This window comes from Alexandromys fortis, unplaced genomic scaffold (genome assembly GCF_014885135.2).
Source record: "Alexandromys fortis isolate MF-2015 unplaced genomic scaffold, M_Fortis_MF-2015_v1.1 scaffold_111, whole genome shotgun sequence".
In the NCBI taxonomy this organism is placed as follows: Eukaryota; Metazoa; Chordata; class Mammalia; order Rodentia; family Cricetidae; genus Alexandromys; species Alexandromys fortis.
In genome coordinates this window covers 4,535,292-4,551,929 of record NW_026067996.1, presented here as the reverse complement: position 1 = coordinate 4,551,929, position 16,638 = coordinate 4,535,292, and the positions used below count along the sequence as shown (strand labels likewise).

The following is a 16,638-nucleotide window of genomic DNA, read 5'->3' as shown; positions in this document are numbered from 1 at the left end:
GGTGGGCTGGAGAGATGGCTCAGCAGTTAAGAGCACCAAAACAGGACCCAGGTTCAATTCCCAGCACCAGCATGGCAGCTCACAGCTGTCTGTGACTCCAGGAGTCTCAACACCTTACATGCAGCCAAAACACGCTCATAAAATAAAAATAGATAAATAAAAAAATAACAAACAACTGAGCTCTGGGCTCTGGTGCCTGCAGTCTTAAGTCACAATGCTAGGTACCAGAGATCAGAGATGGGGTTGGGTTGGGACAACTTGGTGCACTTGCATGTCATCTATCACTGGGCAATGGGCATGTCTTCATCCTATGTTCTTCTCTTAGCTGGAACAGCTGAGGTACAATATTTGGGCAAAGAACTTATTCTGCACAGAAAAGTCTATATATAACACTGAGCCAGCAGATGATAATGCAATAGAAAGAGGGATAATGAATATTGAATATCACTGAATTGCAATTTTAAGTAAAAGTAAAATCGCAAAAAAACAGTGGGGAAGTAAGAGTTTGTTGTCTCACCCTTGCTCTGTTTCAGGCAGCACAACAAGATCCCCAGTGTGGATGGAAGCCAGCTGAAGTCCTATCTGTCCCTGGAAGTCCTGGATCTGAGTCTGAACAACATCACGGAAATCCGAAGCTCTTGGTTCCCTAATGGCCTTCGTATAAGGGAGCTGTAAGTGTGTCTGCCATCCTGTACCTTAACTTCCAGGCCTTGTAATAACTGCCCTGGTTCTCAGTCCTAGACACAGGGTGGGTGCTGGCTTAACTCTGGCCCTGGCTTGGCTAAATCTATGAAGTTGTACAGACCTTTGGCAGGCCAAGAGTGGAGTCTACCCATGATTCCTTGGGCACCCATGTTAGAGCATTTCCAAACCCTGTATGTAGTACTCTGTGGTGTCACAGGTGGAGGGCAGCCGTGAGGTGGGAGAGGTTAATTGGCTATCCAAGGAACTTGCCCCACTCACAGTGCAGAGCCCAGGAGTCGGGACCAGTCTCTCTGCTAGAAGTCTAGTTTTGCTCTCATGCTCTGAGTTGTCTCCCAGAAAAGCTGGGAGGGAGTGGTTGGGTGATGAGTGGGTGTGAACCACAGGGAGACAGGTTCAAAGAGCATTTCTGTCTTTGTAGCATCAGAGACCATTTGAATAAGCCATGTTTTGGCTGGCTCCTTTGGAGAGGGCCGTTACTCAGCTTTGTAGTTGTTTTAGATGTCTAAAAAAACAGTCTCAGTACCTGTCTTACACTGAGTGGATGGTAGACAGGAATGAAGAAGTTAAACCTATGTAATCCACTCACTGCAGGTAGGAAAATACTGCTTTGGGGAGGAATCTGAAGACCGAAGCTAAAGAAACAGTTTCTAGTTGTGAATGCATTTCATTCCCTGTTTCACTGCTTGTGACTTATTCTGCAGCTCATTTGCAAAGCTGCTTTAGGGCTCACTGTGACCATCAGGAAGGGTGTCACTTGGTGCATCTTTCCCAAGTCCTTCTGAGTCTCCAGGGAGAAGAGTGATTGCTTTCAAGAGTTCCTCAAGGCACAAGAATTGGGAACAAGAGACCTTGGCTTCTATAACGCCCTGGGAGGGGACTTTCAAAAGGGGTCCAGCCACCACTTAGTGCTTCTTATGTGGAACAATGCAGCCACTGACTGTCACCCTGGGTGCACTGTCCTTTCCCTGCACAGATACAGAGGGCACTTTCTACTTGGCAGCTGTTGACTGCTATGTCTTCATCACACCGATTGCTCTTTAATCTTGAGTGCTAAGAACAAACAGTCCAGCCCCATTTGCAGAGTCCTCATGTGCCCTGCTCTGGGCTGCTGCCTGATGGCGGGAACAGAAGTGCCTCACTCCCTCTTGGCATACAACCCATTGCGGTTGAAGATTCTCTCTTGTCTGTCTCATTTTCACTTAGGCATGTGTCTGGGGAAGGCAGGAAGAGGTGTGGAATGGCCTCTTGGGAGGAGCCTGTATCATTGGCTATGTCTTGTCTTTTTACTACTTGATAGAATTTTCTCTTTGAGCTGCTTGCATCTGAGTTGCCCATTGCCATGTGTATTGAGAAAGAGCCCCCTCCTGTGTGGTCATAGGAGGCTCCCCTGATGTGCATAACATGTAGCCCTGTGAAGATGCTTCTTGTTTTCCAAAGAACTCACAGAGGTTCTTATTGAAGGTGTTAGAATTATTTAAATGAACGGTTTGCACATTTTCATTATGTAAATCATACAGTCAGACCCACTTCAGGCTTAAATAAAGGCTGTTTTCCCAAAGGGTAAAACCCACTTGACCTTGCCTCCCAGGTGACTTTTTGCTTTTAGGGCTTTTCTGTCCAGTCTGAACTAATTGTTGGTGAAGGACTTCCACAGGTTCTTTTGAGTGCGGCAGGCCTTGTGTTGTGCAGCTGGTGTGCGTAAAGGTTAGTGTCATCCCCACCAGCATGAGCACAGTGTGTCTCAGTGTCTTCTCTTGATCACACATTTCTGCTACCAGCATTCCCACATTCCCTGTCTTCCAGTCAGGATAGGCTTGGAAGCCTCCAGATGATAAACAACTTAGTGGAGAGCAGCTGACCCTCTGGGTGTGTCTTAGTGCTTCCTAGCAGACCCAGCTGGGTTCAGTGCTATAAGGAGTGAGGACGGCTCCTCCTGCCACTACATTTTCTCTCCTGAATCATTCCAGCAACTTGGCAAGCAACCGCATCAGCAGCCTGGAGTCTGGAGCATTTGATGGTCTGTCACGGTCGCTGCTGACTCTTCGTCTGAGCAAAAACAGGATCACCCAGCTTCCTGTGAAAGCATTCAGGCTACCCAGGCTGACACAATTGTGAGTACAGAAACCTGCACTTTAATTAAGGTTAGCCAAACTTTATGGGGGCCAAATTTCCCCAAGGACCTTGTACCAATCGCCACCCCTTCCTCACCCCCCTTGGTAAAGCTCTGCATAAACTATCATTTATGACCCTACTGCAACACCTAATAAAAGCAAATTAGGAGCTGGGTCTGGTGTCAGCAGGCTGCCTCAGATGGCCGAGGAAAAGACCCACGTGCATAAATGCTTGTCCTCGCTGACACTGTACTTCTGAAATGCAGTCCCTGACGCCTGCTGATGGCTTTCCCTCTCTGATCCTCCTGCCTCAACCTCCCAAGTGCTGGGATTACAGGCATGCACCACCACTCCCACGACGGTCTCATCTCAGAAGTACTGAGGCAGGCTGTGCCTTGAACACAAAGGCCTCTGAACTTTCTTGAATTCTTTGCTATGCAGCTAGCCTGATCAGAGGCAGCCACCTCTGACTGAAGGAAGCCACCACTTCATTCCTAAACTTTAGAAGGTTAACTGGTTTGTTTTTGTATAAGAGAATATATTTGCATCCTTCCAGATAGCATAAACAGCAGAAGGTTGCTAGAAAACTTACATTAACCAAATTAACCGTAGCTAGTGAAAGGTTTTTCCACTGTTTCTTTGCTTTTCTGTGTCGTCCTTTTAGCAGAAGAGTATATTTCAGGGAATATGCTGAGATTCAAGGTTTGGTTTAAACAGAACGAAGCAGTTGTAGGTCAGGCCGGGACAAGGTGGAGTGTGTTCTGTCCTCGCGCTCCTATGTACCACCAGCCTTGGGTGCTGGAGCTCCGCTTTGTTCTTTTCAGTCTAAGAGGCCAAAGACACTATGTGAAGCAGGGTCATGAGACACTGCAGAAATATCTGGGGAAAACCGAGGGCTTCCTAGCTAGTGCTGTGTTCTCCCACCTTCCCCAGAGTTGCTGATGGGATCCAGCTGACCTAGATTCCTGCTCTCTCTTGGTCAAAGCTGTTCTGCTAGGACTAGGGGCCAAGTGTGGGCTTCCACCCCCACTTCTCCATAAAGAGTCACTTCTCTCCATTGTACGGAGGTCTGTCAGACACCCGAGTGGAAGTTAGCTGCTATTTGATACCTAGTGGTTAGGATTTTCTTAGGTTGAAGCATCTGGTATGGATTTCTGTTGCTGAGCACCTCAGTTAAGGAATGCATCTCCTGAGTCCTGCTCAGGGCCTGTTGTAGACTCATGAATGGTGACTTTTCCGGGTAGAAATGTGGGTGCTTATGCTCCCTCAGTACCAGGGCTAGCACAGAGGTAGCTATGCAGTCACTGTAGTGTTCTTACTGCATCTCCCATGCTGTGGACAGTTGTCAGTGTGCCATCTGAGGTGTGCCCTTGGCTCCCCTAAGACTCCTCCTCCATAGTTTCCCCCATTGACTTAAAAACCAGCTTGAACTTCTGGGAATGGTGCAGGCTAGATGCGCACATGGGATGTTGTGACCTGATGGCTTCATTTCCATAGGGACCTGAATCGGAATCGGATTCGGCTGATTGAGGGTCTCACGTTCCAGGGCCTCGATAGCTTGGAGGTGCTGAAGCTTCAACGAAACAACATCAGCAAGCTGACAGATGGTGCCTTCTGGGGGCTGTCTAAAATGCACGTGCTGTAAGTGCAGGCATCCTCCTGGGCTCTGGGAGGACATAGGCATGGACTCTTTCAGCTGGGTGTGGTGGCTGCCTCCACCCAGTCCCCTGCTCTTTGGCCCTTTTTCTGCACAATGAACCAAAGCCCGGGTTCTTTTCCCTGAGAGGTAGGAGGAGGTTTCAGCAGACACATGGTCAGCTAAGGAAGTGGAAGGAGACAGACTGCACCAGTCTTCTGGGCCTGCTCTCCTCCCCCACTTCCTCCAGGAGCCTAAGACTGCAGAATGATTCCTTCCCCCAGCCTCTCTACTCCCACATCTTAGAGGAAGTCCCTTCCTTCCTCATGCTGGGTTGATGGTCTTTCTTGATGTGCAGGTGGGCCAAAATGTATAGTCCATCTTGGGAGATTTATTCCTGTCTTGTGAGCTAATCAAGACGCTGAGTGCAGATGTGCAGCTTTTATCAGGGGGTTTCCAGCCAGATGTGTGCAGCAGCAGAGCTGTCTGCTGCCAGAATACTGAAAAAGAATAGCAGAGAGGCAGTCACTGATCTTCTGATTTTAGACCTCTACAGTCGTTTGAATCTGCACAGCCAGGCAGTAAAGGTGGTGTCACCTCACCACCACCACCAAGCGTGTTTTCACGAGGTAGTCACTTCAGCCTGTACTTTTGTTGTGTCTTTGTATCTGGGACCAAGGCCGGAAGCCTGGGCCCACAGCCCCCAGTATGCCGCCCTGTCTCATCCTCAGAAGCATGTCCCACTACCCACCCCTCCCCATACACACCCACTTCATATGGCATGCACAGGAGGAGCCTGCCGCTCAGCTTCTTGCTGGTCACACTTTTTACTTCTGATTACCTGGATATCAGTTTCCTGTGTTCATTGGGGAATCTGAAGTCTAAATAAATGGTCACTTGCTGAGATCAGACTTCTCAGAAGAAAATCGATTGCCCTCCACTTGCTTATGCTAAACCTGTGTGTTTCTTAGAATTTTTTAAAAATACACTTAAGCAGAGCAGTGGGAGAAAGTCAGATGGACAAAAGCAAGTTCCCGTTGGTTAAACTTTTCACTGATACTGAACATAGAGCAAGATGTGCATCCTTATCTCTGTGCTAATGACCATGTCTCATACAAACAGGCCTCCTATTTGCTGTCTGTGTGATGAGGGAATGGCGGTCTCTTCATCCTGTGTGTATCATCTCTGCAGGCACCTGGAGTACAACAGCCTGGTGGAAGTGAATAGCGGCTCCCTGTACGGCCTCACAGCCCTGCACCAGCTGCACCTCAGCAACAACTCCATCTCCCGAATCCAGCGTGATGGCTGGAGCTTCTGCCAGAAGCTGCACGAGCTGTAAGTCTGGGGCAGTAGTCACTCACAGTACCCGGTGAAGCCTCAAGTCAAGGAACCATGGGCTCAACACACCCCACAGGTCCTGAGGAAGAGGCAGCCCAGAGGCAGGGAGCATGGTAGATCTGTTCAGGAAGGAAGACCCACATGAGTCTTAGGTCTGAGGCTTGGAGTCAGCAGTGAAGGAGAGGACATTCCAGAGAACAGAAGCCTAGATATTGTCACTTTTGAGTAGGACAGTGAAACCAGAAAATGGTGGTGTGCTGATGGGCGGAGGCTTTGTTAGCTTTGGGATCTCTACCATCCTTTCCTCAGTTTCTCAGGACACTGGGTTCATTCCTGGCCTGTTTGTGTCCCAGTGCCTGATGATGGATGTGTGGAGAAGCAGCATCCCTTAGGTCCTTTGGGAAGTTCCCGGACAGGGCTCCAGGTTGCACCCTTGCTCCTGAGAATGGTAATGACTGACCCCCCTGATGGGTGTGTGTGTGTGTGTGTGTGACCTAGGCATCCCCTCACAGAAGGACTTAGCAGACATTTTGTCCCTGCCACTTGTCTAGTTCTTTTGGTTTATTTTTGAGAGGCCCAGAAGGGTTTTTTTCTTTCTTTTTATCTTGTTTGGTTAGGGTTGGCTACAGGACAAGACTGATCCACCAAAGCAGGCGATTGGTAGGAATGCCACACCTTACTTAGCCTCCCCGGTGGTTTTTGACTTTGCCAGCCATACTCAGAGACACTTGACCCTGATGCTGACAGGGTCTTGCAGGCTGAGTTTTCCTCTGGTCGTCCACCCTCAGTGCAAATGTCTTCATATCCCACACTTCCCTGAAGTTCATAGTGTAGCTGGTCCTGTCCCTTGTGGGACTGTGTTCATTGCACTTAGGTTCTGTGTTAGTGTTCATTCCTCGGGTTAGCTTCTTGTTACCCAGAGAAGCTGCTGTTGACCACCGCCCGTGGTACTGAGTAGCTCTGACCAGCCTGACTCATGACTTTCTGTTGGGGGCTAGGAGTAGTAGGGAAGAGAGGGACCTTGTAGGTGTTCAGTCTAGTCCCACCTGAGGACAATCCTCCAAACATACCAAAAAAGTGTTTGAGCCCCTGGAGCTGGGGCCACATGGAAAAGTAAACTTCTAGAGAGGCCCTTGAATTCCCTCCTCCCATTTCTGCCTGGCAATATGACAGTGTCTCTAGTGCCCTCTAGAGAAAGGGAATGTTCACTCTACTGTACTGGACTAGTTCTAGTAATTTGCTCCATATTAGAAAACCTCAGCCAGATGTAGGATTGCTTTCCAAGGTGTTCTCGCCCTTCCTTTAAGCTAATTTTAATTGTAGTCGAGGATGTAATTTTGGTTTTCTGCCAGATCTTTGCAACTGATAGACACTGTGACTTATTTCTCTAAGAGGGACAGCAAGCATAGTGTTCATTACCACCTTCAAAACCACCTCAATCTTCAATCAATTCATTCTGCTGCTTTTTGTACCAGTCCAGGCTTAACTTTCTACCTGTAGATAACTGATATGAACATAACCAACCCAGTGCTATGCAGCACCTGCAGTAGCACTGGGAAGAGAATTGGATTCCAGCATAGAGTCCAATGCATGCCAGGGGCCTGATCCCTGTTGATGGTAGGTGTAGTGGTCACAACCCAGGCCTTCTGCGTCAGGGTCTTATCCTGCAAAGATGACAGGTCCTGGTTTGGCTGTCCCAGGCAGTGGCTCACGGTGCCCTCTGCTGGCCGATACAGGAGTGTAGCTGTGGCTTCCTTGCTGAGTGCAGAACTCTTCCAGATTCTGTTCACTGTATCAGTCTCTGCCAACACCAGCAATGGAGGGGCTTGGAGCCTTGAGATTTGGGTTGTATGACAGGTGTCTACAGTGTGTGTAAGCCTTAGTCCTCAGTTTTTGGCCTGGATTTCGTTTAGTTATCAGACTAGATAAATGTTGACCTGATGGGTTTCTTTCTGTATGGCCACTTTTACTCAGGATTCCTGTAGGTATGCTTAAGTATCCCCTTTCTGGTGAGGTCAGGCCAGGTGTGGCGTGACTGCCCAAGTGCAGAGAGCATCCACATAACCTGATGGTCATATGTCTTACTCTTCTTTCCTCAGGGTTCTGTCCTTCAACAACCTCACTAGGCTGGATGAGGAGAGCCTGGCCGAGCTGAGCAGCCTCAGTATCCTGCGCCTCAGCCACAACGCCATCAGCCACATCGCTGAAGGCGCCTTCAAGGGACTCAAGAGTCTGCGAGTCTTGTAAGGATTTTGCTTTTGGGGGTGACAGAATAAAGGGTACCCAGGTGGGAGAGCAGACAGCAAAGCACCTGCTTTGTTGAGATTCCCTCTTGCTAGTGTCTGGTCAGAATTGGACCCAAAGCTGGCCTGCTATGGGAACATGGACTTGAACTTTTATATCATTGACCAAAAAATTACCATTCAGCAGAAAAATCTTTTCTTTCCCAGGATGGTGCCTACAGAGGGATAAGGATTCTTTAAAAATTGTTATTATCAGTAATTCTTAGTACATTTGGCAGGACAGGGTGGGTGGGTCTGGAAAGCAGTGCCTACACAGGGTACCTGCAGCAGCACCCAGACAGTCCTGTGTGTCTCTGATCCAGTCTTCTGTCTGTGACTGCTCATCCATTTTTCTTTTCTGAGCTGGGAGGGTGGTGGTTTTGTTCATTTGCTTCTTAAGACAGGATCTCTGTAGCCCAGGCTAGTTTCAGACTCATATAACTGAGACTGGTCTTGGACTTGTGGCTATCTTCCCACTTCAAGCAATAGGATTACAGGTGTGTGAGCTTCTGGGCCTGGCTGTAAATTTGAGAATTTTTTTCTCATGTTGCTGTAGATCAAGCCCAGGGCCTTGTGAATGACAGGCATGCTCTCTTCCACTGAGCCACATCCCCAGCCCTGACTTCTTTTTTTCCTGCTACTTGAAGTTCTTCAGTGGATCTGGTATCCCAGAGAGATAGAAACGAGGTCCTTGCTTGTGCCTCACTATGGAGGGGTGTAACAAAGAGGAAGTGTGAATGTCGCACCCTTTACAGCATCCAGTTGGGTGAGGTTGCCCAGGGTGCTTTCCTGGGACTTTGTAGTTACAAAAGTGAGGCAGATTCCTAGCAGCCTGAGCCCAAAATTCCCAGAAGGGTATAGGGTTTTCAACAGAGAGTGGGAGCAGCTTCGGCAACCTTGTCTTCTGTGTGATTTTCTACTGGGAGAGCATGCCTGTCATGTGCCTGGAGGAAGGCCTTTCTCTGCACTCACACCTGGCAGAGTGGGCTTCAGGAGTGAGTCACTGCTGGGGAGTACGAAGAACTAGTGCCAAGCTATCCAAGCCGAGGTCAGTCTGTGAGCCCTTGTGAGACCTGAACAGAAAGGCCAGAAACATTCAGGCTAAGCTGGCCAGAAAGAGAGGGAGACTTTGGCAGGCAAGGCCCAGAGCAGGAAGACAGACACACAAAGCCACAGCCTGGGCCCCTGCTGTACTTTATCTAAAGATGACAGGGTGGGACTCACTGAAAGGGGAGGTGCCTTCCATCAGTGCTGTTCTCTTAGCGGCAGACTGGAAAGTGAAGGTCACAGCCAGCGTTTTGCACTTGCGTCCCAGCTCTACTCCCAATTGGCAGTTACTTTCCAGCTTCTTCCCCGAGCCAAGAGCTGCATCCCTTTCTGCTCTTGGCCATATCTACAAGGATTCTGGAAAGGGATGTGCTGAGACTGTGGCCCTGTAAAAATCTGGAAAGTACCAAATATGAGAGTAGGGGTCTGGCTGCAGGTATGGTGTGTCGCTGGGCACTGTGACCTGTTCTTGGAAGCTCAGAGGAAGCCGAAGTACTAACCTTATTCAGACATCCTGGGGCCGAGGAGTTGGCCTTATTTTTCCTGTCCTGGCGAGTGGGTCACAAGACTGAGTCAGCACCCAGATGTCTGCTCTGGCTAAGAGTCCGGTGCTGGAGAGGCCTCATGAGGAGCAGGGTACCGGCCCCAGACACAGGCCAGCCTGAAGGAACACCAGGGCAGAGCCCCGCTTGTTGCCATCCCTTTCTCCCACGTGCCTTCCAGTGTCCTGGTTGAGCCCCAAGAGAGGACTGTGGTTAATACAAGAGTAGACAGGAGCCATTGGGAATCATTTGGGCTAGAGGTCTGCTTTGTGAAGGTGTTGACTTCTGGTGCTGTCTCTACTGTTTCCCTCCCTGGCTCCAGCCAAAAGATTTGATGGGTGTGCTAGCTTCCCTGGAAGTATGCAGAAGGACTTTGTTCAGCCACACTGCCGTGGCAGTACATAATGCTGGGTCCTCTGGGGCACACCTAGATGCTTTAGGCCTCCCAGTGAAAAGCCCGGGTGTGGGGCTGGTCTCCCTTACAGTGAAGAATGAAGCCATAGCTCAAGAGGGAGTGAACTCACCTTCTGTCTTCTTCTCAGGGACCTGGACCATAATGAGATCTCAGGTACAATCGAAGATACCAGCGGTGCCTTCATGGGGCTCGACAACCTCAGCAAACTGTAAGTATTTCTGGGTGTGCAATTCTGTATGTGGGAGATGCACTCTAGCAGCTCCCCTGGGCTCACAAAGGACAGCAGTGGGTGTGCTGTGTGCAGAGAAGAGGCTGGGGACCAGGGTGAGGGCTCCTTAGCTGCTCACAGGCCACTCTTGCCAGCGTGTGATGCTCCTTAGGACTGCTGGTCTTGGCCCTGTTCACAGCCCATCCGAAACACCTAAGTGTTTTGTCCTCTGCACAGAAGGGTATGGCTGCCTTCCTTAATTTCTAGAAAATGTGTGAAATATCTTTCAGTGACTTGATAGTTTTGAGGCTCTTGTCAGTACTTCTGTTATTAATTACAATCTCAGCTGGGCACAGTTATTAAGGAGACTACTAGGAATAACTACTTTGAATTCAATCTGGGGAGTCTTTGCCCTTCCCTCCAAGAATTTGCCAGTTGCTGTGTTAGACCCATGTCTGTGTGAGGTTCCTGATGATCTGTCTCATGAGGACAGGCTCCATTATGCGACTTTAGAGCTAGGTGGGACGACTTTGAGCCCAAGGCCTTGCAGGTGGCAGGTTCAGCTGTACACCTGGATAACGGGGTTGGGGGGGGGTTACTCATTCCCTTGTCCAAGTTTCAGAACGACACTGGAGTTACGCTGCTGGGGCCAGTCCACAGCCAGCTTGTGAGGGAGGGGCATTTCTGGACTTCATAGACCCTGGAGAGACATGTGGGAGAAGTGGTACAGGCCAGCACTCCGCCTCCAGGTCCGCTCTCAGCATTGTTCAGGCGGGAAGACGGTGTTCTGTGTGAAGTGCACTTGAAGGGAATATGTGGGGTTACACAAGTGGGACCCTGGCCTCCTGCCTGGATGGGCGCTCCATATGGGGAGGAAGTTTGTCCATGCCATGGCTCCTTCCAAGGACACGAGTACACGTCCTGCCATGACACGTTCCTCCACTCTGGACACACCAGGGTGCCTTTGTGGTTGCTTTAGCAAGCATTGAAATGGCCTTTGGGAGCCTTTGGCTGGACTGGCCGTATGTGTAAGAGGGTTTAAGAAGTGATGTCTGAGGTCACTGGGGAGGTCAGGCTGCCACCTCTTCCCTGAAGCACCCTTCCAGCCCGGGGAGCCATCAACACCTGCAAGCTTGAGAACCCGCCTCATAGTACCCCCAGATGTCTGCCGAGAGGAGGGCGGGGCCTGATTCAGCCTACCAGCAGAGTGATTGGCACTGTGTAATTGAGAATTTGTTTTATTGCTGTTGTCACCGTTAGAAATAACAGCTGCCCTCACTGTAAAAGAGGTCAACGTGACTAATATTTAATGGATGAAATAAGGCACAACTTTTTCCTAGATCTAGTTTATGGGAGATTTCACTAAACAGCTCAGTTTGTTTTTACTAGGACTTGGAGCACATGGTGCCCTGGCTTGTGGGGATCTGAGTAAGTGCAGGAATTGGCAGTCTTGCAGACACACTTGGGGTTCAGTGCCCCGTGAGCTGTTAATTGCTGCTAGTTTTGTGGCTAAGGAGCCAAAGTGAACATAGCCACTGGTTTCTGGGCAATTGGTTTATTTAAAGTAAGAATTCCAGGTTGTGGGTTGTGGAAGTGCTTTCAGGTTGAGATGGTTTCTGTGTCTACATAGATTGCCCATGAAAGAAGAAGGTAGAGAGGTCATTCGCCTGTTTGCCCTTCACCTTACTAAGGCTGGAAACAGTGGGCTTTGTGTAAAGGCTGAACTGACTGCTGAAGCCCTCGGGCAGGAATCTGTTTCTAAAGAAGCCTTATGGTGTGGTTCAGTGATGCCCTGGGGAACAGGTGGAACTGGCACCTCTGTGTTCCTTGCCCTGTTTGAGCCTGTTCTGGGGTATAAGCCAGTGCCATGTTTCTGCCCTGTACTGTCTGTCCCTTCAGAGCCTGACTCTAGGCCATGTGGTGGGTGGGTGATGGCTTGGCCATGGTACAACCTGGTACATCACGTCACCTTTCATTAGTTTCTAGCCACAGACTGGTACTTAGCCTCCCTCGTGGCCTCAGTCCTACATAGGTGGAGGATGGCCGCCAGCCTCTAGTCTAGATCGTCTCCCTGGTTCTTACTGGGACAATCTTACATGGGTGGAGGATGGCCAGCCTGTAGTCCAGATGATATTCCTGGTTCTTATTGGGACAGACTTACATGGGTGGAAGAATGACTAGTCTCTAGTCCAGATTGTATCCTTGGTTCTTGCTGGAAATCCTCAACAAGAAATACCTCTCTCGGGAAGAATTGAGCCAGCCTAGCTTTGTCCATGGGCTCCTCTGTCCACTTTAACACTGCCTGGCCTTGTGGACTTTGACATTTCCCAGGCATCCAGCCTGCTTAGCATGCCTGTTAGAAAATCCTGGGAGACATTAAACTGAAGGGGCAGAGCTGCTGACAAGCGCCACTCTTGCTTGTCCCGAGAGATACCTGCCTCTCATCAAAGTCCTCAATAACAAAGGAAGGAACTTTGTATTTAATTGTTCAGCATACTCAAGGGTCTCCCTTGGATGGGAGCTCTGAGCTTCATAGCCAGTAAAAGGAACACTGTGTATATTAACTCAATACTCACTGCTAAGGCCAGGATTGGAACTTTGACAGTCTTGTCCCATGCACGAATGCCTAAGGGTACAGAGTTTAGTTACCTGGAAAGTAGACTGTGACACCCCAACTACTTGGGATTTAATGAACTTCTGGTCTACTGCATATAACTTCTGGGCTCTCACTCAAGAGCCAGAGTACAGGGCCTCTCCAGGCCCTAAGGGTAAGGGTAAAGATCAGGACAGCTGCATCCTGGCCACTGTAGTGCACAGCAGATGTAAAGACCTATGGGGTCATCTGGATGGATGCCTATCTTCTTGTTCTCTTCTGGTCACTTAGGACCCTCTATGCCACAGAGCATGGAGGTGAATGGCAGATTTCGCTGCTAGTTTACACTGCCTTCTGACTCTACTTCTCACTGAAACGGTAACCAGCCTGTTTTTCCTGCAAGACTACCACCTTGACAAACTTCCTACCCCCTTGGGTGGTCCTAGGACAGACAGCATGGTGTAGCCATGGTGATTTTTACTTGACACTACAAGGGGTCTCTTAAGACCGAGTGGAACATGCGATTCCAGCCTGTCATCGGCATGAAATTGTAATAAAGCTAAAGGTATTTAATTTCAGAGTGGGGATGGCCTGTGTACTGCAGCTCTGTGATCCCCCCCCTCTCAGACACTTGTCAGGTAGCACTGCCCTAATGATGTGTTCTCTTTTTCCTGATGCGCCTTCGTCCCCATCCTGTCTACCTTGGGCCTGGATGTTTGGAAACTACAGAACTCTGTTTGGAAACAAGATCAAATCTGTGGCTAAGAGAGCGTTCTCAGGGCTGGAAGGCCTGGAACACCTGTAAGTATCCTGCCAGACACTGCCCTCCCCACAGGCCTGATAAACATGGCTGCTGGGGAAGTCTGCTAGCAATTTAATCGCTTCTTTGTAAACCGAGAAACAGGCTGTTTGGAAACACCATCTGCTTCCTTCTCATTATAAGTCAGCTTCAACTTTGGCCTTTATTTTGCCCATGCCAGGAACACTCACAAAGCACATAGTCTGCTGGCGTTCTCTTAATTAACTCAATTGGTATTGGAACAAATACCTTCGTCCCAGCTGCTGGACTACATCACCCTGCATCAGACTCCTTGCAGGGTCCATGAGCTCTTGCTACTCCACAAGGATACTTTATCCTGGCAAAGCCAGGCAGCACCCCTCCCCTTTAGCAGCTAAGGCATTTCTAGCACATGCAGGGAACTTTCCTACTGGCAGGGATGCTTGCCTACGGGACCTTGGAACCAAGTAGGCAGCACTAGTTCTGAGATGTTTATGCTGTTGTTGGGAGTGGATGCCTCTAGTGCCTGGTTCTTAGTTTTATTCTTCTTTGAATCAAGGTTAGCCTTTGTTCTGCTGGGTAACTTTTTTTCTCAGCTTTCTACCTAGCTTCAGGGCTGCTCTTATGGTTGACTTGGTCTCCAAGTTGTTCTGTGTCCTTGCATAAACAAGAGAACTGAGAGCCATTCCCAATGGATCTGCCACATGGTACATGGGTCGCTCCTTTGGATGGGTCATCTGTGAACCAGGGCTGGCCTGGAAAACCCCTAATTGTTCTCACTCAGCCACACACTTGACAGCTGCCCACAGTTCCTATGGACAAATTATGTGTTCTATTTCAGGAACCTGGGAGAGAATGCAATCAGGTCTATCCAGTTTGATGCCTTTGCAAAGATGAAGAATCTTAAAGAGCTGTGAGTACTTTGGAATCCATGGTTGGATTGACATGTGTGGAGACTCTGAGAATAAGCAAAACCTGTAATTGCATTGTGCTCACTTTATATAATAGCTCTGATCATTTATAGATTAGATGTAAGTTAAAAGAAAAATGCCTTATGGGGCTTAACTCTGGATAGGGGTACCAATTTTTTTTTTCTGAATTGCTAACGTAGTAAGCATTTTGGAGTTTTTGGGTCATAGGGGCTGGGTCATGACTACTCAGATATGTTATTACAGCAGACAGCAGTAATAATACACAGACAAACGGATGCAGCTGTGTGCTGCTAGATTCATACCAACAGAAACAGACAGTGGGCTTGCAGGCCAGAGTCTACTAAGGCCGTGCTGATATGTAAGATAAAATCTCTTCTGTAAAATGGATCATCACCTTTTTAGGTATACCAATTTTGTTTGATCTTTTAGGTTTGATTTTGTATTTGAGAAGGGTTTCCTGAAGGAGTTGGTGTCTATGGCCTAATTCTGCATGCTCAGCCTTGGTTTCTTGCCTGTTTTCCCTTCAACTGCTCTGTGTTCTTAAACTATGGCAGGCCCTGGGCCCAGCCCTCTGGTTGGAGAAAGAGGTTCACTTTGCTTGGTCATTTTCTTCTCCATCAGATTGCAGCAGGTTATTCTGTGCCCTTCCTTAGTCAGCCTTTGGGTAAATTTCCACAAGCAATGATTAGAAACACACTTTGAGTTGGAATCATGAAAATGCACAAAGTAAGCCAGTGAAGAACTGGGCTGGTTGGAGGCATGAAGTTTTGCCTGAGTGAAGAAAAGACTGGAATCTATAGGTCATGGTCCCACCATCCACAGCCTGGCCTTCGCCTCTACCTATGGGATGCATGGTTGACCAGGAACTAGTGATCTTACTGGTGTCTATACCAGTCATTTCCTGTTTTCTCTGGTCCTCACACTCATCACTTAGGAAGACCTTCCCATTCCTAGTACTTATATTTTGCCGGGTCTAGCCTGGCCTCTTCCCTGGGGTGGGACTCACTAAAAACCTTAGTGCTGAACCCAGCAGGTATACTGAATGTGGTACAAAGCCTGATTCTTCCTACAAACATCTGTTCAAGGGTTGAATGAGGTTTTTTCCCCATCAATTTGTTCCTATGGCTAAAATTTAAATAAATTTAAATATATCCCTGTCCCAGCTCCCAGCAGTGTCCCGGCCTTGTTCACTACGCCTCTCCTGTCTGTTGTGCTCTACCACACACAAGTATCTTTTGATGAGGAGTGTTTCTGACAGCCAGCCACCACACAGGGCTCATTCCTGTGACACTCACCTCTTGTGTGGTGTATGAATTAGTCACTTTCTTATGGCTGGTGTTGATGGCCTCTGCCACCACAGTAGCCCCTTAGCAGGACGGCCCTCAGATATCTCTCAGTGGATACTACCTGCCCATCAAGTGAAAGGTGTAAAAAACCTCATACTGGTACTGTTGTCAAAGAGGGACCAGCATCCCTATTTTAGTGCTTTGAGATAAATAGTTAAGTCTTTGGGAAAATATTTCCTAAGGTGACTTGGAGAGGTTGAGGTGGGGATATGAGAACAGGAGGAAGAGGAGGCTTTACTCCGGGCTGTGTTCATCCCTCTGTGCCATGTAATAGTTCCACACCATCAGAGATGGAAATCAAAGCTAGCTCACTTGTTGTTGTGGGAATAGATGTGCTTGGAATTGCCCCCTTTGCCACCACATACCCCAGGCAGTTCATGATGGGAAGCCCACACATTCACTGTCGTCTTGTCTTTGGCTGTGGGCCAGTGTCACTCTTTAACTCAAGACTCCAGGTCTTTAAAGATTCAGGCAGCTAGACTCTGGGTGACTTATCTGAGTGACTCTTGGAGAAGGAATGTCCGCTCAGATGGCCATTCTGATTTCTGTTTGGAAGTATAACCCCAGCTGCCTGAAAATGAAAATGCTCTCTGTTTTGGTTGGAGCCTCACAAAATCAAAGTTGAGCATTTTCATGCCTGCTGGGCTGCAGCAGTGAACTCGCAAACACTGTGTTGGAGGTGGAGCTGAATTTTGCTGGTGTGAG

At 48.7% G+C, this 16,638-nt stretch overlaps 1 protein-coding gene across 1 annotated transcript in view; it reads left to right on the top strand.

Moving 5' to 3' along the window:
• The window catches only part of Lrig1 (leucine rich repeats and immunoglobulin like domains 1), a 99,949-nt gene that overhangs the window by 70,061 nt on the left and 13,250 nt on the right, over positions 1-16,638 (top strand). Inside the window, exons 4-11 of the mRNA XM_050160271.1 lie at positions 534-671; positions 2,673-2,816; positions 4,314-4,457; positions 5,644-5,787; positions 7,890-8,033; positions 10,204-10,284; positions 13,607-13,678; positions 14,497-14,568. Coding sequence (XP_050016228.1) covers positions 534-671; positions 2,673-2,816; positions 4,314-4,457; positions 5,644-5,787; positions 7,890-8,033; positions 10,204-10,284; positions 13,607-13,678; positions 14,497-14,568 — 939 coding nt within the window. The remainder of the gene's footprint in view (positions 1-533; positions 672-2,672; positions 2,817-4,313; positions 4,458-5,643; positions 5,788-7,889; positions 8,034-10,203; positions 10,285-13,606; positions 13,679-14,496; positions 14,569-16,638) is intronic.